At 39.7% G+C, this 21,971-nt stretch overlaps 1 protein-coding gene across 3 annotated transcripts in view; it reads left to right on the top strand.

Moving 5' to 3' along the window:
• MRPS27 (mitochondrial ribosomal protein S27) overlaps positions 1 to 21,971 on the top strand; it is a 65,690-nt gene that overhangs the window by 28,352 nt on the left and 15,367 nt on the right. For all 3 annotated transcript variants that reach the window (XM_073344308.2, XM_073344310.2, XM_073344309.2), the window contains exons 5-7: positions 20,078 to 20,192; positions 20,782 to 20,860; positions 21,581 to 21,696. In XM_073344308.2, the coding sequence (XP_073200409.1) occupies positions 20,078 to 20,192; positions 20,782 to 20,860; positions 21,581 to 21,696 (310 nt within the window). The remainder of the gene's footprint in view (positions 1 to 20,077; positions 20,193 to 20,781; positions 20,861 to 21,580; positions 21,697 to 21,971) is intronic.

The following is a 21,971-nucleotide window of genomic DNA, read 5'->3' on the forward strand; positions in this document are numbered from 1 at the left end:
TTACCACTGGGGCTTCCTCTTCTCCATGTGACTACTTCCCCCCCCCCCGGGCTCTTTCTAGTGTCTGTTATCAAAGGAAGGATCCTAGGGCTTACTCTCCTTCTAGACCTCTTCCTTGTATCTAGCTGCCTTCCTTTTTCTCTAAGGAGTGACTGCAGAGCTCCTTCTTGCAGCCTTCTCTTACTACCAGTTTCCTCTCTTTATAAGCTTATCCCAGCTAGGCTTCCTAAGCCCTTGTGCCTGATCAGGCCCCAGCTTTCCTCCAGGTGCAGCCTATAAAGTTAATTGGCCTCTTCTAACCAGCTCTGCCTTGGGTGGACAACCCATTACGGAATAATTTGCCAAGGGTGGTGGTGGATTCTCCATCACTGACAGTTTTAAAATGAAGATGGGATGCTTTTCTGAAAGATCTGCTATGGGACTTATTTTGGGGAAGTTTTGTGTCCTGTGTTACACAGGAGGGCAGACTAGATGATCACAATGGTACCTTTTGGCTTTTGAGTCTGAGTTGCTGCAGCAAGTCTCAGGATTTGGCTCTTTTCCCAAAGTTAAAGTGGAGTGCATTCAATATCAGTCTGAAGGTTATTTCAGAGCCTGGACTCATAACAGCCAAAAGCCCTACTGGAGACAGATTGTGAATTATATTTTAGAAATTTTAAGAGATGAGCCACAAAATAAAAGTTGCAGCCAAAAAACGTAGAGAGCTAATAGTTCAGATGAATATAAATGAGCAAGACATGAGATTCAGAAAAACATTTTTAAGAGACAGAGATGTGTCCAGAAGCCAAATCAGACATCTAACAACGGGCAAAATATATTTGAGACTTAAGCCCTATCCAGCTACCATTGAAATGATCATCTGCTGCCATAACACCCTCGGAGGACTATAGGCAGCCAGTATAAGGCAGAGCAGCCTCAGGTGAGCACAAAACACACACAAAGCCACCCCCACTCCAGAATTGCACTGAGTTGCTCCTAGGTTAGCATAGGGAGTTTGATCATCTTATTTGCAAGATCTGTGTAAACTATATAATTGCTTACTTAAGAAACGTTCATAAGCTAGTGCTTACTACTGTCAAAGTTTGACTCAGACTCACAATTTATCAGACCACTCTGTTTTATTAGCAAAGCTGCTCTGCTAATACATTTAGAAGTGAGCCCCCCGAGTGGGGCTTGTGTCTCTTAATTTATACAGTTTTTTGGAGAACAAGTTACAGAGAAGTTACAGACAAAAGAAGAAAAAGATTTTAGTCACCACCCTTCGAGATCCCTGAGACCAGTCACGTATCTTAACAATCTCCTTTAACAGCTTCCAGTTAACTAATTGCCCTTCACACCTTTCATTCTGATGCCTGCTTCTTAGACATGCTGGCTCTATCTTAATTGCTTCTCCATTCAAAAGCTAACTGTCCCTACGTGTGCTCCCTCAGATACTTTGTAACATGTTTTGGCATGCCCTCTCATATACAATGTATCCAGCATGTCCCTTTATACAACATTATACTTATACAATGTTATACTTCCACACTACCTGCCAACTTTCATCATTCCTTTACAGCATCAAGTAATTTTTTTTCCATTTACTTTTTGTGGCAAACAAAACATAGATGTAAAACAAAGATGATACACTGAATTAATACAACTGTATTGTATTAATATTCAAGGAGCTGACAGGAGATATTTGAGCCATTAGTGATTCTCTTTGAAAAGACATGGAAGACAGGAGAGAGTCCATAAGACTGGAAAAGGGAAAATATAGTGCCAATCTATAAAAAGGGAAATAAGGACAACCTGGGGAATTACGGACCAGTCAGCTTAACTTCTGTACCGGAAAGATAACGGAACAAATAATTAAGCAATTAATTTGCAAACACCTAGAAGATAATAAGGTGATAGGTAACAGTCAGCATAGATATGTCCAAAACAAATTGTGTCAAATCAACTTAATAGCTTTCTTTGACAGGGTAACAAGCCTTCTGGATGGGGGAAAGCGGTAGATGTGGTATATCTTGACTTTATTAAAGCCTTTGATACTGTCTCGCATGACCTTCTCATAAACAAACTAGGGAAATACAACCTAGATGGAGCTACTATAAGTTGGGTGCATAATTGGTTGGAAAACCATTCCCAGAGAGTGGTTATCAGTGGTTCACAATCATAATGGAAGGGCATAATGAGTGGAGTCCTGCAGGGATCAGTTCTGGGTCTGGTTCTGTTCAATATTTTCATCAGTGATTTAGATAATGGCATAGAGAGTACAATTATAAAGTTTGTGGACGATACCAAGCTGGGAGGGGTTGCAAGAGCTTTGGAGGATAGGGTTAAAATTCAAAATGATCTAGACAAACTGGAGAAATGGTCTGCATTAAATAGGATGAAATTCGAAAAGGACAAATGCAAAATACTCCACTTAGAAAGGAACAATCAGTTGTGCACATACAAAATGGGAAATGACGGCCGAGGAAGGAGTACTGCAGAAAGGGATCTGGGGGTCATAGTGGATCACAAGCTAAATACAAGTCAACAGTGCAACACTATTGCAAAACAAGCAAACATTCTGGGATATATTAGCAGGAGTGTTGTAAGCAAGACAAGAGAAGTAATTCTTCCGCTCTACTCCACGATGGTTAGGCCTCAACTGGAGTATTGTGTCCAGTTCTGGGTGCCACATTTCAGGAAAGATGTGGACAAATTGGAGAAAGTCCAGAGGAGAGCAACAAAAATTATTAAAGTTCTAGAAAACATGATCTATGAGGGAAGATTGAAGAAATTGGATTTGTTTAGTCTGGAGAAGAGAAGATTGAAAGGGGACACGATAACAGTTTTCAAGTACATAAAAGGTTGTTACTAGGAAGAGGGAGAAAAATTGTTCCCCTTAGCCTCTTGAGAGTAGGATAAGAATCAATGGGCTTAAATTACAGCAAAGGAGGTTTAGGCTGGACATTAGGAAAACTTCCTAACTGTCAAGAGTAGTTAAGCACTGGAATAAATTGCCTAGGGAGTTGTGGAATTTCCATCATGAAGAGCAGGTTAGACAAATACCTGTCAGGAATGGTCATAATACTTAGTCCTGCCATGAGTGCAGGGGACTGGACTAGATGACCTCTCGAGGTCCCTTCCAGTCCTGTGATTCTATGATTCCTATTGATTTTGACAAAGAAGAGATAAAAATTACATTGAATTCAGTGACAGTTTAAAGAGGATGACCAGCAGGTTGAATTTAGAGATTAAAGCAGGCTTTAGAAACTATAGTTCTTGGAAAAGTGTCAGGGAGGTGAATTGGCCCACATATTTTCAGATGTCTGGGCAAGAGTAGACACAGAAGCAATGTTTTAATTTTTGAAGGATGGAAAGTGGTTGCTCAAAGACCAGTAGGTAAGATATTCTAAAAATCAGCTAAGCATGTCTTGCAGGCCAATAGATTTCTTTCTTTGTCCAGTAATAAAGAAGTTTAAAAATTTAAGTGTTATGGCAGGCACTCACCCTTGAGCATCCCCAAGAGTGGGGTGTCTTCCTTCATGCCCTCTGGTGGCCTGGTGTGGAACTGCAGGTACATCACTGCCACGGTGAGCTTTCAGTGAGGCTTTGATGCAGTGAATAGTGCCCCTTCAGGGGTCTGATTTATTTAGTTAGAGGCCAAACACGGTACATAAACAAGCCTTCACCCCAGCGTCACTTCTCTTCCTACAGGAAAAAAAGGCTTATGGTGCAAATAGAACAAAATAATGTTTTAGTATACTTTATAACGGCACTGATAAGCCCAAGTTACAGCTTAAAAATTTGCTGAGTTGACATTTTAGGTTAGTATCCTCTCTCCCAGGAATGGGAAACTAAGGAGAATAACTTCTGAAAGTGAGACATTTAAAATATGCCTACATGGGGAACAAATATTTAACAAATATTTAAAAGTATGCTCTTCAGTGTAGCAGAGAAAGTCTAACCTGATCGAGTAGCTGGAAGTTGAAACTAGACAAATTCAGACTGGGAATAAGGCTGTACATTTTTAATGGTGAGAGTAATTAACCATTGGAACAATTTACCAAGTGTTGTGGTGGATTCTCCATCACTGGCAGTTTTTAAATCAGTATTGGATGTTTTTCTGAAAGCTGTGCTCCAGTAATTATTGAGGGAATTGCTATGGCCTGTGTTATACAGGAGATCAGACAGATCACAATGGTCCCTCCTGACTTTGGAATCTATGAAACCCTTAAAACAGTGTAGTAAAACTGGCCAATTAAGACCGCCTGGTATTTATTAATGCTGTTTGAATAGTGATCACTTGTAAAGCTGTATGCTCCAAGATAACATGCCCACAGCATCTGTGCTGGAGTGAGGCCAGATGCATTTCCTTTGCTTCTCTGAAGCAAGCACTCCAACCATTATGTGCAGCTATTGGCAGACGCTCAATCACTTATTTTCCCTTCTTTCTACCAACCCCATCTCTTCATCCCAAAATAATAAATCCTACAGCTTTCCTCTGACAAACATCCTCCTCAGTGACAGCACCAGAGTCCACTCACCTCCCAAAACCTTGTCCCCTTCAAATGCTAAGTGTCCCCAATTCAACCCACTCAGCTATCAATTTCTCTCTATTGTGCTATGCCAGATATAAAATATTTGAAGCCCAGAGATTCTGCAAAACAGAAGCTTGGTCCTCTCTGGAGGAGGGCCACCACGGCCTTTTTCTGGTGTATGTTTCCATCTTCACCCTCTAACTGTCCATGGATGGGATGTGGGCCCCCTCAGTACGTTCCTGTTAGAATTTGTGGCCCTTGCTTCCCGCACTGTTATAACTGACCAGCTCTGGTGAAGTACCTCACATATCTGCTTAGTGCGCGAGATCCTGAGGTCCACTGACGTCAATGGAGCTATGCTATGTCTGGTTACAGTTGTTTAGGATTTGGTCCAGAGTGTTTTTAGGGGGCCCTTGCACACTTTCTTTGGTCATTGTAATTTGGATTAGAAGCGTTTATTCAAAGCACTTCAGAGAGCAGGTGATGGAATCTTCTGTTTTCTCAGCTGTAAACTCAGATGCAAAAGGTATGTCCTTTGTCATTTCTCTTTCTGGAAAAAGAACATGAATGGAGTTTTGGATTTTGTTCTTTTAAGTCTAGATCTCCTCAAACTGAAAGGGTTCAGATTTTGGCAATTGGTTTTGTAAGTAGGTACATGCCCTTGAATAATACACTTTTCCAAGAATTGTAGTTTCTAAAGCCTGCTTTAATCTCTAAAGTCAACTTGCTGATCATCCTCTTTAAACTGTCACTTATTTCATTGTGACCTTCCTTTGTCTTCACTGCAGTTCTCATTAACTTTTTACCAAGGGAAAAAGATGTTTTCTTACTCCATTCTAATTGTCATTTTGCTGTTCAGCTGTGCTGGAAATGAAGCTTAGGGAATGATTTTAGGACTTGCTTCTTGGACAGGTGAAGTCCAAGCCCATCAAGGCTATCACAGGTTGCGTTTTCTGGATCACTTTGAATGAGATTAGTAAAGATGTAGGAAGGGTACATGCTGTAAAAGCAGCCAGGCTGGGGAAAGGTAGAAGGAAGGCAGGGCTGTATAAAAATCATAGGACTTAATAGCGTCAGGCCTATTATGTGTTGATTTGGGTGTATTGTAGTGGAGACACAGGCAGGCAGGAAGAGGGAATCCTGAGGGATAGTTGGTTGGCATGTATTTAGTGGCTCTAGGTATGCCAGCCAGTTTTGGGAAGGAACTACATACTGACCATGTACAGTGGAGGAGCAGTCTGCCACCTGGCTGGGCAAGTGAAGAGGCAGTCCAGGTGTGGGAGGTGGTGGGGAAAGGAGGTAGAGCCATACGAAAAGAAAGTGAGCATCATGGTGGAAGTGCTGCACTTGTAATATTTCTGAACTGTTCTGATATGCCACCAAGTTATGAATTGGGCAAGGGGGCTACTATATAAAATAGTATGGTCTATTAGCACTCATTGTGTTGTTTGGCCTTGGTGTAAGATGGACAAAAACATGTGTCAGAAAAAGAGAGGTGGGCAAGGTGCCACGGCTGGGGTTTGTGTGTCCTGCAACTAGCCAAAACTAAAAGGATTTTAATGAATTTAAAAGATATTTGGTGTCTTTCTTTTCTGAGGCTGCAGATTTTCTCTTTTGCCATCATGAAGATTCTTTAAAAAGATGAAAGAAGATGATCCTGGTTCTGTTACGATCATTATCCCTCTACCACTGCTAGTAGCTATTCTGATTGATTTTGTTGCACTTTTCAAGTTACTATAGTAGAAATAAATAATAATGTCCATAGGCCCCAATCAGGGCTAGGGCCCCATTTGTGCTCTCTGTCTAGATCGTCACAGTATTTAAAGGTCATACAAAAACTTAGAAAGACATGTTGCCTGCCATGAACATCTTAAAATGTTCACCTGAGTATCCATTGGAATATGGCGTTATTGCATTATAAAGGAAGACTACACCTCTTCATGCTCCACCAAACTACTATTTTGCAATGGGCGCACACACCCAGATGGCTTCCTTTATCCAGGCAAAAGATTGTAGCTCCTAACTTAATTTTAGGATTTTATTAATCTGTTTGGAAAGCCATGGTTCTCTGGGGGTTTTAAAAGAGCCTGCCTGGAAAATAAATCAGTGCCAGTAACTGTTTTGATTCACCAGTGCATAATATTTTAGCTGTGATCACAGGCACAGGAATGTGATCGGCACACATGTAGTACTTTCGCCCGTTCTGCCTGTCTGCTCTGGTTTTGTATGCAATGGGTAACATGACATTTATAAGCCTTATGCACGATGAACGCTTCAGAGAGCTGGATGCTTGTAAATGTCAGTTCACTGTCTGAATGCAAGAGCTGAGTAAGCCAGCACAGTGGGGTGGAATAGCATTGCATGCACACACTTGCACCATGTTCTGATGCTCATCAGCAATCACAAACCCAACAGGTGGGTCATATTTTCTGACTACCAAACTTGACAGTGTTCATTTTCGAATGGGAAAGGAAAGGACAATAAAATATCCCCCGGCATTTTCAAGTCATTTGTCTGAGCTTTGAGCCACACAGCCTAATTGAATGTACATGGGAACTACGCAGCTTGGAAAAACCAACAACTCTGACCATTTATCCAGTAATATATACAGAACTTCAAGTTAGGTTCTTGCTGTCTCTTTTTAAACAAAAGCCTTAACTTTTTTTTTTTAAAGAACTGTGTAAAATGCAAAACTAGCCATATTCCTTGTATAAGTATGCTTGTTAGATTAAATTCAATATTTGATAAGGAAGTACTGGCATATTAAGCAGTTGCTGTAAATCCAAGAATGTAGTGTTTCCCCACCCCACCATTAGTAAATTAGTTACAATACATATCTGTAAGTTGTATTAACTGTGACTTACTACTGACTTTAGGGCATTTACCTTTATTCCCTCCTCCCCCCTCACACATACTATTCTTTTGGGAAAAAATGCTTCGACCAGCTCTATCATTATTAATTGTTTAGTATTCACAACAAGTTTGGCACGGCACAGTACAGTAATAAAGACAGCCCCTGTCCCAAAAAAATTAGAGAAGGCTAGGCACACAGAAGACAGGATGTACTGGGAAATCTTCAGGTTGGCTAACATAGTTTGGATGCAGGGTTGGATTGTTTTTTTTTGTTTGTTTGTTTTTGATGAACTCAAGGTTTGGGTTTTGTTTGGTAACTGAATAAAAGAGGCTTAAATAGATGAGTGCTTTGTAAAGAAGGAGATACAAATAGATTGTTATCATCAAAGTTCTATGATCAAATCCTTAACTAGATTGCATATTACTTCATAGCATCCAACAGGATGGTGGGTGCTGTATAAGAAATGGATGGTCTGAGTCCTTCAAAGCTGACATCTGGACATCAGACATGTCACAAAAAGTGATGTGACAAACAGCAAAGAGGAGATACAGGTGGAAAGATGTTACTACAGTAAAATCATGCAGTTGTTGAGATTGATCTAATTTTAAAATAAAGACTGTGATGAATGTTATTGACTCACTTATTGGCAGAATCACAAAAAAAGGGAGTTTTCAGAAGGATTTAAATGAGGAAATGCTAATTGCCTGTCAGGCCAGCTCACAAAGGGTGCTCTGAACATAGAGGCTGGAAAAAAAAGCATGGAGGTGTTAGCAGGAGAGTTGGATTAAAGGAGTGCTCTCCATGGGCAGAGTGGGAGCAAGGTGGTAAGAGATGAGGCTGGATAAGTAGGGAGTGGCAAAATTATATATGGCCTTGAAGTCAAGGACAAGAAGTTACAATTGATACCAAGGAAAAGGGGAGGGCTAGTGGAGAGATTCATAGGGGTTAGTGAGGTCAGAGGAATGTTTTAATTTTAGCAGCTGGATTCTGGATGGACCGGAGAGAGGAAGACACTGTGGATGTTGAGGAGGCTGGAAAAGAGGGGGTTGCTGCACAGTAAGTAAGCGGGGAGCTGATTGGAGCATGCATGAGATTTTTTGTAAGCAGGACAGAAAGGCTGGATCTTCAAAATGTTGTGGAGAACCAGCAAGACTGAGTACAGCCTGGATGCGGGAGGCGAATGAGAGGGACAAGTCAAAGATGATTGCCAGATTATAGACATGAGCGACGTGAGGGGAGGTGGTAACGTTAACAGTATCAAAGAAGGAAGAGGAGAGAGGTGAACCCATTATCCGGAGCTATAGTACAATATGGCCTTGACAATACTGTACAATGTAATATTGTTCAGTTAATAAGGCTTTTCTACTTCACTTATTATACATGATAAACCTTAGACATGACTGTAATGCTGAGATACAGCACTGATTCAAGGTAAGCAGCCCAGTAGCAGCCTTCAGAGAGAGTGGTCAGATAAGGATTTTGTCTCCATGAGTGAATTTTTCTCTGTATTCCCGTAGGTGGGAAGCCTCAGGATCTACTAACAATGCGCTAACATTTTACATTTTGGAAATAGCTGCCAATTTGTGGCCAAAACATCAAATGAGCCTGAATCAATTGGTCAGTGTTGTGTGTGCATTTAATATGAAAATCTCATTTGTATTCCTTAGCAGTTCATCTCATTCATTCTAGCTCTGACACCACTCTCTTGATGATGAATTCAGGTAGCAATGCATAGTGGAATCAGATTGTCATAGTGAAGAATTGTGAGTACAGAATAGTAAAGTAAAACCATGTTCATCTGCCACATGGACTCTTGTTCTGAGATGTGGAGCAGGGACAGGGAAATGGTATCACCCACTTTGGGTTAAAACATTTTGAAATGAATGATCATTGCGGTGAATTTTTAAATTTGGAAATTGGTTCGTGCCAGTGCCACATAAAATTTTGTGGCAGCAATTGTGAAGTTCACCCCTGAAAGGTTAAATCATCTTATAAAATCTGTTCAGTAGTTACGTTGTTGCAGCACTGCCCTCTTTTGTTTTCTGCCTCTGGGGCATCTGGTCTGAAAGTGAACGACATTGCAGAATAAATGGCTTGGTCTCAGAACGCACTAATTAAAGTTTCTGGTACAGAAGCCAGAAGAAAAGGTTGCTGCGTAATCTGCACGGATTCAGTTTTGCCCCCTGTGATATTCAAGTGTGTAAGTAATTGTGGCAAGCGGCACAGTTCAAACTAGCATCCAGTCTGTGCCAGAAAGAAATTATGTGAAGTATTTGTAATTTGAATAGAATAAGCAGATTTCGCAACACGTCTGTTACAAAATGAAGGCTTTCTAGGTGAGCTATATATTAGCCACCATTAAAAAGTCAGTATTTACAAGTGCTTCCCACAATAATTTATTGCAGTTTTTTCTGTTCTTGGAATAGGTCATGGTGGTAATGCAGTATTTGTTGGCAATATTTTCTTTTTAATGGCACCCACAGTGTATTATTTTATACTGTGAAATGGAAAGGCATATGGTAGTGGTCTGAACACGGGACTGGAATCCTGGAACCCCAAGTTTTAATCCAAACTCTGGCACAGATTCTTTCTTTGGCCTTAAGCAAATTATTTAATGGTCCTGTCAGCTTGCAATTTTTAGGTATAGACCATTCCTAAGTTAAAACAAACTAGGTATCTTTTAGTTCACCCCAGCAGTGTCCACAACGGGGAGTCAAAGCATGGCATGCTAGTGTGCGCTACAGTTCACATCCCATAGTCTAAACTGTGGGACCATGTAGACATAGCCCTTAGGCCTTCCTTTCCTCCTGCGAGGCAGCACAGCTTTTGTTAGCACAAAGTAAAAAGTAGGCCATCACTTGTAAAACTCATTTTTTAAGATTAAAATGAGCAAAACTTTTCGAAGCAGCTAAGTATGGAGGGTTGGCCGTAGGCTGAAATATTGGCAATCTGAGCAAATAACAAGCAAGGAGCTGAAAAATAAAGCTGTCATTCTCAAAAATGAGGTCATTTGATAGCTAGTGCTTGAGTAATACAGCATTTGAAACATACCTTTTTGACACTCTCTGTAAATTAACAATAACTTTCAATATGAGATTAGCAGGGGCAGGGAGTGGATTTAATTGGCTTGTTGCCAGTTTTGGGAAGGCTTCCTCTCTCTCTCTCTCTCTCTCTCTCTCTCTCTCTCTAATTGTATAATGAGCCCAGATGGGAAGGTGATGACTGCAATAGAAAATTTAAGTACGTTTTCAACAACATGTTTACTTGTTTTTGAAAAATTTATCTGGCTGATAACTTGCGTGCCAAGTTTCAGACAGATGGAGAATCAGTAAGGACGGTGACGAGCATCCAGAAAGGCTGAGTGACTAAAAGGGCAGAAGGAAAAAGTATTTTACTTACATTTGCTGTAGTTTTATAGCCTTTGTGTCTAATTAATTTTCAGAGATATGCAGATACGCAATGGCTCCGTACAACTGCTCTTTTGTCAAACCTTAAAACAAACCTTAAAACAAATAAGTTTTAGCCTGAAACTTTGAAATTGCTGAGATTCAAAGACCTCCCCAAAGCAAGAACTCTAAAGTGTTGCTCAGCTCATAATTTTATAACCTGTATTTCCATGCCAGTATACTAGGGGAAGATATAATTAATGCAAGTGTTGGTTGTAAATTAGACTTTATTATGGTTGCACTGGGGACTAAGGAAGGCACTAGAGATTATCTTCTGGTAGAATTGCTATAGTAACAGCTCACCCCATCATGCTCCATGTTTTCCTGAGCCTATCGTTCTCTGCATCCTAACACTAGATTATTAGTGGCATTTGTATTCAAATCTGGTCATTTTCAACTGTAAAAGCCCAGAAGTATTTTTAAGAGGCAGAATTCCTAGGAGCTGTGTCCTTCATTGTCAGTAAGATTTTTTTGTGTTAAGAAAAGGTTTTCCCCATTTACTTACTTAACTGCTGCACCTCAAAGGAGTTTCAGCTTCATGATGAAAGTTCTTCATACCCGTGGCAAGAAATTCTGATTTCTTCTCTCCTCCTATCCCCTTTTCTTTTCTGTTAGGATTGAGAGAGAGGGAGATGTGCAATCAGATACTCTGTTCATCCTAAGGACTGGGGAGAATAGGGCCAGTATTTTAAAGTGTTTGTTGGGTCTCTGTCTTTCATCGGGGGTTTATCCTTGAGCAACAAGGAGTGAAACTAATCTCTTTCTAATGCATAGAATCATAGTATATCAGGGTTGGAAGGGACCCCAGAAGGTCATCTAGTCCAACCCCCGAACTCAAACTCAAACTCAGCATCTTTCTGTCCTGCTGAGAATCTGAAAAAGTAAAATCCAAAAGATGTTTGTTCATTAGTTTTTGTTCAAATGTAAAAAAAAAATTAAAACACTGATAAAATAATTGACTTACATTCTACAGGAAACTAGGCTAAATGCCATCTTCTGAGTTTATTAGCAGTGTTTACACTTCCCCAGTGCTTTTCTTCTGTAGGCTCCCAAAGTGCAATATAAACTGCACAGCAAACAATTGGGAGACACGGCTTTAACTCAGTCACCTCAACTGCGTTAAAGGCAATATGTCTTGTCTGTTCTATACTTTTTAAAGCATGTTAGTTAGCACCTTTAAATCCTGGTCTAGGCAATGCCTGAGTCTGAAGAACTGTTATTCTGGGTTATGAAAAACACCCACAGTCCCTTAATCAAAATCATATTGAGGAGGACTTGAGGCATGATGAGAACCTTGTTTTGAGAACCGAACTTTTGTTGATGCATCTTAAGACTATCGCTAGTGTATTGTTTCATATTGTTCTGAAGAGATGTGGCCATTAGAAGATTCTGGAGGAACTGCAGTAACAGCCAGGGGAGTTTTCCATCAATTGAAAAAGTATCAAATCCTGAAGGGGGGCACCTTGTGTGTTCTCCCTGTTGGGCTTTGCTGCAGGTTCTAGAACTGCTGCTGTTACTATTTCTTTTCTAATGCTGCTTTTGTGTATTTTTATGAAAACACAGCATTTCCTTTGTCTTTGTGCAGTGAGTCTCCATTAATATTTTCGTATGAAATGAGTAGCAGCTCTTACTTTTTTTGCAACTGCTTGACAATCCTGTTTTCCTCTCTAAACATAAGATTGTTCTTTTCTGGTTTGTTCAGAGAGATGTGTTAACTCTATCAAAAGAAAGAGGAACATTTGAAATGACATAAGGCTAGAGATTGACAACATTGGGCAGAAGTGCTTGTTATATCAAAAATTCAGCTTGTCAGTCATTTGTAAGGCAATTCACATAAATGACTGTCAAATATACTAAATGGGTCACTAATGGATGGGCCAGATCTTGCCAGCATATGGCTTGATTGCCCCTCAGTCACTGATGGAAAGAGACCTTTTGAAGCTGTTCTTTCTATGCAGCAGAATAGTTTTGAGCAAAATGTTAGCCTTTACAAGATTGTTGAATGGTAAATACTATTCCTTATACTGTTCAGAGATTGTTTTCCATGATCATATGAATTTCTCATGCAAACCCATGCACATCTAAACTCCTCCTAAATGACGGTATATGCAAGTGTGTACTTCTCCCAACAAAAATCCACACCAAATGTGTCTGGTGCTTTTACCACTCTTGATTATTACTGCACATGGGTGTTAAAAACAAAAACCAACCAACCACACTTTGGACAAGATAAAAATAAAAGGGCAATGGAATCGGAAGGGGAGAGAAGGGAGTGGCAAGTATGATTAAGTAGTGAAGCCTGGCCACAGGGTTTTGAGTTCTGGGTTCTATTCCCTGTTCTGCTACAGACTTGCTGGGTGACTTAACTACGCTGCAGTTTCCACGGTATGCATCCAATGAAGTGAGCTGTAGCTCACGAAAGCTCATGCTCAAATAAATTGGTTAGTCTCTAAGGTTCCACAAGTACTCCTTTTCTTTTTGCGAAAACAGACTAACACGGCTGTTACTCTGAAACTTAACTATGCTTCTGTGCCTCAGTTTCCCATCTCTAAAAGACCTTAATAATTGCCCCCTACCTGAATTGCCCCCTACCTTATTGTAAGGCTAAATTCATCAGTGCTTGGCAAGCTCTTTGTGATGCTAAGAAGGAAGGTACTACAGAAATTACAAATTACTTGGGGAAAAAAAAAAGGCAACCATATAGATGCTGTGGCAGTGGGTGGAATACAAATGCTTAGAATAGCTCAGAGGCAAGGGATAACAGGTTTAAACTCCTTTAGAGAAAGCAGATAAAGAATTAAAACGTAATGGTTGATAATCTAAACACATGACCCTTTTCAGGTAGTGCGGTGAGGCTTTTCTACAGTGGCCTACTTGTAGGAGAGAGCAGTTGTGCCTGGCAATTATTCTGCTCCCCCAATTTACAAATATTCTGCTCTCCCCCCCCCCCGCACTGACTTGATCAATCTGTTTTTAAAAGATAATTGATTTGTTATACTATGTAGCAACAGTATTCTACATTAATTCTATATAATGTTTTTATTTTACTTTAAAAGTAAAAAAAAAAATAAAAAATTGTTTCCTGTGCTCCTACCTGAAGTTAGAGTCATTATGTTAAGAAATGACTTGTCTTTTTCTTGCATGAATGGTATGATTACGTACTGTACTGGATTTTAAACAGAGTACACACACACACACACACACACACACACACACACAGCTGAAAAGAGAGAAAACTGACACTTCCTTCACTCACTCATGTTTTAAAAAGGAAATTTCCAAACCACAAAGTTTTGCAGGGCAATTGTCTTGACGTTGACACATGATCACTGCCTCTGGGCCCATTTCAAATGCCGAGGATTTCTCCCAGGGTATATAGCTTGACCTGACGAACAAAGGAGACATTTAGGTGACGTTTTTCTTCGCATGTTAGTTTCCAAGCTAAGTCTATTTGATCATTATGCACTGTAGCTTGAAAAATGTGCCTTGGAAGAAAAAAAACATGGCATTGCCAAGGAGCTTTGCATCTCCATATGACTTGCATTTAGAAAGTGGAGTGGCTTTGGATTAATTCCAGAGAGGCCACTTCTTCCTGGCAATTAAAGATGTTTCTTAGGAGTTAAGGCATTTTTCATTTTGTTATTTCCATTTCTATTTTGCTCCAAGACCTTTTAGAATCTGAAGTGGATGAGAAGAATCCTGACTCTGTTCCTTTTCCAGATTAAAACAGATTAGCATCCAGATCCATCCCCCATTTTGGTTCTAGAGAACTAAAAGACATCTTAAAAGTTAAATGAAGAATTTCACTGTAGTGTTCAACATAAGACAGGATCCATGCTATGAAAGGGAGAAAAACATACACCAATCAGCTGATAGGTTAACTATTATGAGGAAAGTTAAGACGAGTGAAAGCTATGAGCATCAATTATGGGTAGAGGTGGGAAGTATGATAGCAATCTTCCAAATATGTGAAGACTGTCATTGCCAGAGAGAGAGAAAAAAATATTTAGGGTCGTTCAAAGTTGTTTAGGAATAACAAGATGACATTTTAAAAAAGGGAAATTTCAGGTGAAATTCAGTAAAAATCCTCTACAAAATGCAATTACTACAAAAGCGCCTCGAGGCCTCAAAGATCCCATTGTACATTGCACATACACTTCATAAGAGACAGTCCCCGCCTTGATGAGCTTGCTGTCTAAATAGACAAGACCAAGGAAGTTGTTGTTCCCATTTTACAGATGGGAAACAGAGAGATTGCACGCAGGAAGTAAGTCTCTAGCAGAGCTGGAAATTGAATCCACACCTTTGAGTCCAAGTCCAGTGCCTTAACCACAAGGCCATCCTGAAATGTGAAATAATCTCTCAAGGGAAGTAGTGACAGAAGCCCCATCAACAACTGGACATTTTAAAGTAGAATTTAAAAATCAGAATTTTTTTCTAGGGAACCATCTTGAATGGTTTGGTGGACAGAGAGGACTAGACAGCTCAATTGATCTGTTCCGTCTGCCACTGCTCTGATTCTGTGAACTAGTTCTGGAGCATGCAAGTTCTGGCATCTTTACTTTTTTTTTTTTTTTTTTTTAACTGAAGAGAATTTGCTGCCTTCTTTACCATTCTGTTGTCGGCTTCAGGACTACTGTAATTTCCTTGAAAAACTGTATATGAATGCTTCTACACTTTCCACAGTATGCATCCGATGAAGTGAGCTGTAGCTCACGAAAGCTTATGCTCAAATAAATTGGTTAGTCTCTAAGGTGCCACAAGTACTCCTTTTCTTTTTGCGAATACAGACTAACACGGCTGTTACTCTGAAACCTGTATATGAATGTGGTAATATATAATTTCACCACTTGGTGGCATCAAACAAATTTTAAAAGGGCAATTCTTATGTTTAAAAAAGGAACCAACTCAGCTTGTTCTGCACTTCTTACAGTTTTGAGCAGAAAAGCCAGCCCTAATGCATTTTCAGCATCTGATAAATTGCTTCATTATTCACTGTCGTCTAAAACACTGAAATATTTCAGTATTACTATAAATAACAAATAAAGTCCTGATGCAGGAAATCAGTAGTTTAGGACTATATTCTCAGTGTAATATGCAGGCTTTATCTACAACTCATTGATAGTAGGGAGTTTCTCAGCTGAAGTCATGTCAGTTGTGCTGAATACATCTGTACATCATAGCTGCCAACTCCAAGATATATTAATAACTAGTTTCTGCAAGTATTAAGCAATAGTTTGAATCAGTCACCTTACTAAAGTAGATTATTTCCACACAGTGGGAGGAGGAGACATGCTACTTTTGGTAGTAGAATCAAGGTACATTATTGCATTCTACATATTTAGTTTCACAATGATCTCTCTAGTTCACTGACTCCTTGTCTTTAAGAGATTCCTATCTGGGTTCCCTGTAGGGAGAGATGTTCTCAGTTCAGTGGCCATGAGAATCGCCATATTGATTTCTCCTCCATTAACACTAAACTATTCCAACACTGAGCTACACTAATACTGGTATAGATTCTTCCCTTTGTCTTTTCTGAGTGTGTCATAAGAATCTGATATTTCTTGAAGTTTTATTAGACCTGCGAGGAATGAATCTGTTTAGCTGACATCTGGATGATAACCTCCTAGTCTTTCCACTGAACATATAGGAATTGCTAGAGGCTTCTTTAAATTCAGTATCTATCCTCTGGTCTGCCATAGCCGTCTTTCTGTGATTTATCCACCTCCTAATTTTTTGTCTGTCCCTGCACATATTGCATTCCCTAATTATATCCTGTTGTGTGTTTGAGAGGAGGGGGATATTGATACTTGTCCAAATGACCAGCATTTTTTCCTCTTCCATTTCAAACAAAACTATCTGCTACAACATTTGGATATTTCATCTGGGTTAGTTATAAAAATTGAATGATCTCTTGGCTTCGGTCCCCAGCTGATACAGTAATCTACGCAAGCACACCAGGAGTCACAAATTATGCAAAGACAGATCCGATATATTTTTCTTTCACAGCTGATTCCATCACCTGCCTGCCAGGAAAATGTGCTACTGCAAAGGGATCTATACATGCACGCACGTACATGGTGCACGCACACACACACGTAGTCTTGCTAATACGGAGACAAAGTGGGTTAATTTGGCCCTGCTCCCCGCCTTCCCTTTCCATGCACAACTGTTTAGTAATTATTAATTTCTTAGATCGTAAGCTCTTTTGGGACAGGGACAAGCTTTGTTCTGTGTTTGTACAGGGTTTTTAACACAAGGGGGTCCTGGTCCATGATTGGAGCTCCTACGTGTTACAGTAATACAAATAATTATTATTTGTACACTGGTGGTGCCCACATCATATTGGGTGCTGTTCACCCACAAAGGAAAACCAGTCCCAGGTCACAATCACCAGTGTTTTAGTCATCTTTACTGTATACCCTCCAAGGACTTTGATGGTCGTGTCATTTTCAGAAACTTTCGCTAATTAAATTAATTTCAGGCTGACTCCAGTTTTTAGACAACATAGCACTTCCTGCTAAAGCCCTTTACCATTCACTTGCAATTTAACTCTTGAATCCAGAAAAAAATTTCAGCATTACAATATACTGTAGTGCTTCTAGCATGCAGGGAGAAATAATGGAGGCATCGCTGTGTCTGGTATCTTTTAGAAGAGAAACACAGCTCTGCTTAAAGGTGAATATTCAGATCCATTATTAGTCTTAATTGTTTTAATGTTCCCTTCAAGCCTTTACTACCACCCCACTGGAAAAAAATACTAAAGACCAGGTAGAGATCAGTGGGATATTTTTAGTGTATTTGAAAGTATTACGGTCATGTCTTTCTAGTGCAGGACTGTATTTTTGTACTTAGGAAAGGATGTTAGCTGTTTAATGAAGCAACTTTGAATTATCTGGCAGTGGATGTCAAGATTTCATTCTGACCTTTTTTTTTTAAAATGACTGGTGAAATAGTCTGTAGCAATTAGATAATTGTTTCGTCAAGATATGATTAAGTCTGAATGTATGTAATTGATGCTTTTTGTAAGCATTAGTGAAGCAGGACTTTCATTAAAGCAAATATAGGATCTTGCTGTTCCCAATATTAGAGTTGCGGGGAAGAAGAGGGAGAAGAGTAGAAAGCAAGTAGATCAACAGAGTGCATGTTATATCTTGATATTTAAAAAGTGTGCTCTCATCTGCCACGTAAATAACTCTATACTTAGACCTTATTTAGTAGCTTACATCTCAAAGTCACTGATTTTGGCAGTCCAGTCTCTAGCAACTCTGCAGATTCTATAGACTTGAACATTTTCTCCCTGGTTTCCAAGCTTGGTGATCTGTATAGCCTTTAGCCATAGGATACAATTTGTAGGAATTCACGGGGGAGGAGAAGGGGAGAGGGTTGGTGCTACAATAATCTGATAAATGTTCTGGAAAGCATGCTCATTCAGATGGAAGAGCCAATCCTGCAACTAAATGGTGATGTAGCGTAGCTCCAGGCTGCTAGCATCTGCACATTAGTACAGCTCAGCCATCGCAGTTTTCTGCAGGAACTGGAGCTTTTGTACTTTAGGCATAAAACCTTTTCTTGATGCACAGTGTAAAACATGAAAGGTTTCAGGTATCTCTTGACACTTAGATATGTAATTCAGCCCAAGAGCAGGATGGACCCTACCATAGGGGCTTTTAGTTTATTTTACAGACTATAACTACTGCAAGAATCTGCAGGTTTTGGTCACTAATTTTCCGAACAAATCGTGAGACATATTTGGGTGAATAAGGATGAACCTTCCAGCATTTAATCTTGCAAGTTTGGATCTGCACCATCCCCAATCCTCAGCTGTTCATCATAGGCTGATGCCCTTTGTGAAAATGACCAGCAGCAGCAGGAAGCTGACTGTGAGGTTTATGAAAACCAATTGGAGCTACTATATAAGATGGAGCATGAGTTCTAGGTTTTTCATTCTCTGGTGCAAAATATTATTTTCAGATGCTCTTTTTTTTTTTGTGGGGAGGGAGATGGGGAAGAATAGGCTTTCACTGGAAAATACATTTAGTTCTAAAACCTTGTACCTGATCAGAATTTAAGGTTGTCTCAACACTTCCATTTTAAATCCTGCTTTCCTTTACCTCCTCCTACCCCAACTTGATAGAGGCATAGAGATTTGTTCTGGGTTGCAACTTGGCTTGTGAGGTTTTCTCCCCAGAGGAAATCCACTTGAAGTTATGATTGTAACAAAAAGTAAATACAGGAAAAATTAATTAACTTGTTTAAATTTAATGTTTGTTTTTATTCAGTGAGCACTTCCATGGGTCCGAGTCTAATCAGACTGACATTGGTATAAATCAGTGTAATGCCACCGAAAGCAATTGAGGTACTCAGGGGTATGTGAGGTGGGATATGTGAATCAGGCCCAGGCGCCTCAAAAATATTTTCCGACTGGAAATAAGACAAATTTTTAATGGTAGGAGTAATTAACCATTGGAACAACTTACTAAGGGTCGCAGTGGATTCTCCATCACTGACCATTTTTAAATCAAGATTGGATGTTTTCCTAAAAGATCTGCTCTAGGAATTATTTGAGGGAAGTCCTATGTGTTATACAAGAGCTCAAACTAGATGAACTCAGTTTAAAAATTAAGTAATCCTTTTCAGTTCCTTTCTGTCCCCTTCATAACATGATTAAGTTATATTCCTCTAGGAGAATGGAAGGACTGGCTAGATCCTTTCTTTGATGAGCATAGATAATGCTTGCTAATACACCTCTACCCCGATATAACGCTGTCCTCGGGAGCCAAAAAATCTTACCGCATTATAGGTGAAACCAAGTTATATCAAACTTGCTTTGATCCACCGGAGCGCGCAGCCCAGCCCCACCCCACCCCCGCAGAGCGCTGCTTCACCGCGTTATATCCGAATTCGTGTTATATCGGGTTGCGTTATATCGGAGTAGAAGTGTACTACAAAATCATGGGCGGGGGGGGGGGGGGTCAGGTCCCATAGTATCTGACTCATCAAAGTTCAGGTAGGCAGGATAAATTTATAAAAGATTTGCATATGTTTACCATTCTAATATTAATAAGTTGGGCCTAAGGCATCAAAGTATAGGCAGAGCTTTCATACTGCTGCAGCTACAAAAAGATACACCTTTTTTGTGGGGTGAGGTGATGGTGGTGTTCTTAAATACTGCTGATTGTTTTAAGTTATGCCCTTTGCATCTGTGAGACTTCTGGGAAGAAATTAATTGTAACTTAAGACTCTTCTGTTTTGTCCTTTAGGTTTCGACATAGTCCGAACTGCTGGTACCTGAGAGACTGGACTATCCACAGCTGGATCAGACAGTGCATCAAATATGGTGCACAGGACAAAGCCTTGTACACATTAAAAAACAAGGTGAGGTTTTTAAGAGAAAAGGCAAGATTTTATTTGATCAGCATTAGACAAGTGTAGCTTATTCTGAATTCCTATCATAAGCAAGTCTCCCCATAGACTGCAGTCTTGGATTACATACTTTTGTGGAATTTAAAAATATAGATGGAACAGAGCTTGAAATAAAGCTCTTCCCAGCTTTTTTTTTTTTACTTTCCCCCACTTGATGTCTTTTCCCCCGCATGCACTGTGGTAGTGTCCAAAATGTGCTGGCCACTGTACAGACATATGGGAAGACAGTTCTTACCCAATCCTGAAGAAATCTAAAAAGAGGACAGAAAACCACCAATGGTGGAGGAAAGGACATGTCATAGAAACGTAGTTATCAGGGTGATAAGCACATGGGCTCTGATTCTGAACGCTTACATCCATGGCCCAAGTCTGCAAGCATGTGTGTTAGTTCTTTTGTTGATTAAATTTAAACAAATAAACACCACATTATACAAGATGCCTCTCCCATGTTCTAATCACTGTAGCACTTATTAAAATCACAATTCCAAACATAGAGCACTCATGATATTTTTCAATGTGTTTTTCTCTCTCTCCTTTTTAGGTACAATATGGAATTTTCCCAGATAACTTTATCTTCAATATATTATTGGATTATTTTATAAAGAATGAAAATTATGAAGGTAAGAAACCACATATCAGTTATGTCATCAATTTTATGCTTTTCATAACAATGGTACATTGGATTTTTAAAAGTCTTATAGTGAATTAAAACCAAAATTGTTTCTCTTAAAGCCCTTTTTTTCCCTCTGGAGTTTAACATATCTTCCGCCCTGCCCCAATCTACTTTTCCACACGATTACATTTGGTTCCTCTCTTTCCTTTGGTGTCTTTGCATAATTTTGAAACACTTAGGATTCATCAGCTTTCTACCATCTTTAACTTCTCTTCAATCTAAACTACCTTTTCCCCATGTTTTTGAAGTCAAGCATATTGTATATTATGTGGTGGGGTGAGGGTAGGGAGTATTAATTAGATATCTGAGATAGAATACTCATTTAATAGCAGATTTATTGCAAACAGCTTAATCATGAAGTCATTTACCAGTTTGCTGGTAGATGTGTGCAGGTTCTCCACCTCCCTGAGAGACAGTAGTTGTCTACACCAGCGGTTAGGTCGTAGAACTGTTGCTTAGGGCAATGTAGTTATACCAACATAAAATTGTAGTGTAGACCAGGGCTCAGAGTAGCCTGAATTGTATACAGTAGTTCTCTAGTACTAGGTATAAGGAGGCTGGTTTTTTTTCCTATCTCATTATGACTCTGATTCTGCATCCACTGAAGTCACCGTGAGTTTTGCCAGTGTTTTCAGCCTGTAAATTGTTATTTTATTTTCCTCCATAGATGCTGTGTCAGTAGTTACTGAGATCATGCTTCAGGAAAGCTTTGATGAATTCTCAACACAACTTCTCTCCCTCCATGTCTTATACAAATACCTGGCAACCAAATCAGAATTTACAGTAAGCTCGCTGCACATTAAAACTATCTACAGTGCCTCAGGTTCAAAGGGTTACTGCATCCCCGTGGGGGTACTAAACTAGGTAACACCCATCCAAGTTAACTTAGAAAATGAAGTGATCAGGTGCCAACATTTCAGCTGATTTTATCAGCATAGGAAAAGCAAAATCGGTGTCCCTTTTGTTATCTCTGTCTCTGAAAAGGAGGCTGGGTACTTCTAGATGTTTAGGAGATTAAATGAAGAAGAACCAGAGTTTACGGTGCAGATTAGGCATCG

Source organism: Lepidochelys kempii, chromosome 5 (genome assembly GCF_965140285.1).
Source record: "Lepidochelys kempii isolate rLepKem1 chromosome 5, rLepKem1.hap1, whole genome shotgun sequence".
In the NCBI taxonomy this organism is placed as follows: Eukaryota; Metazoa; Chordata; order Testudines; family Cheloniidae; genus Lepidochelys; species Lepidochelys kempii.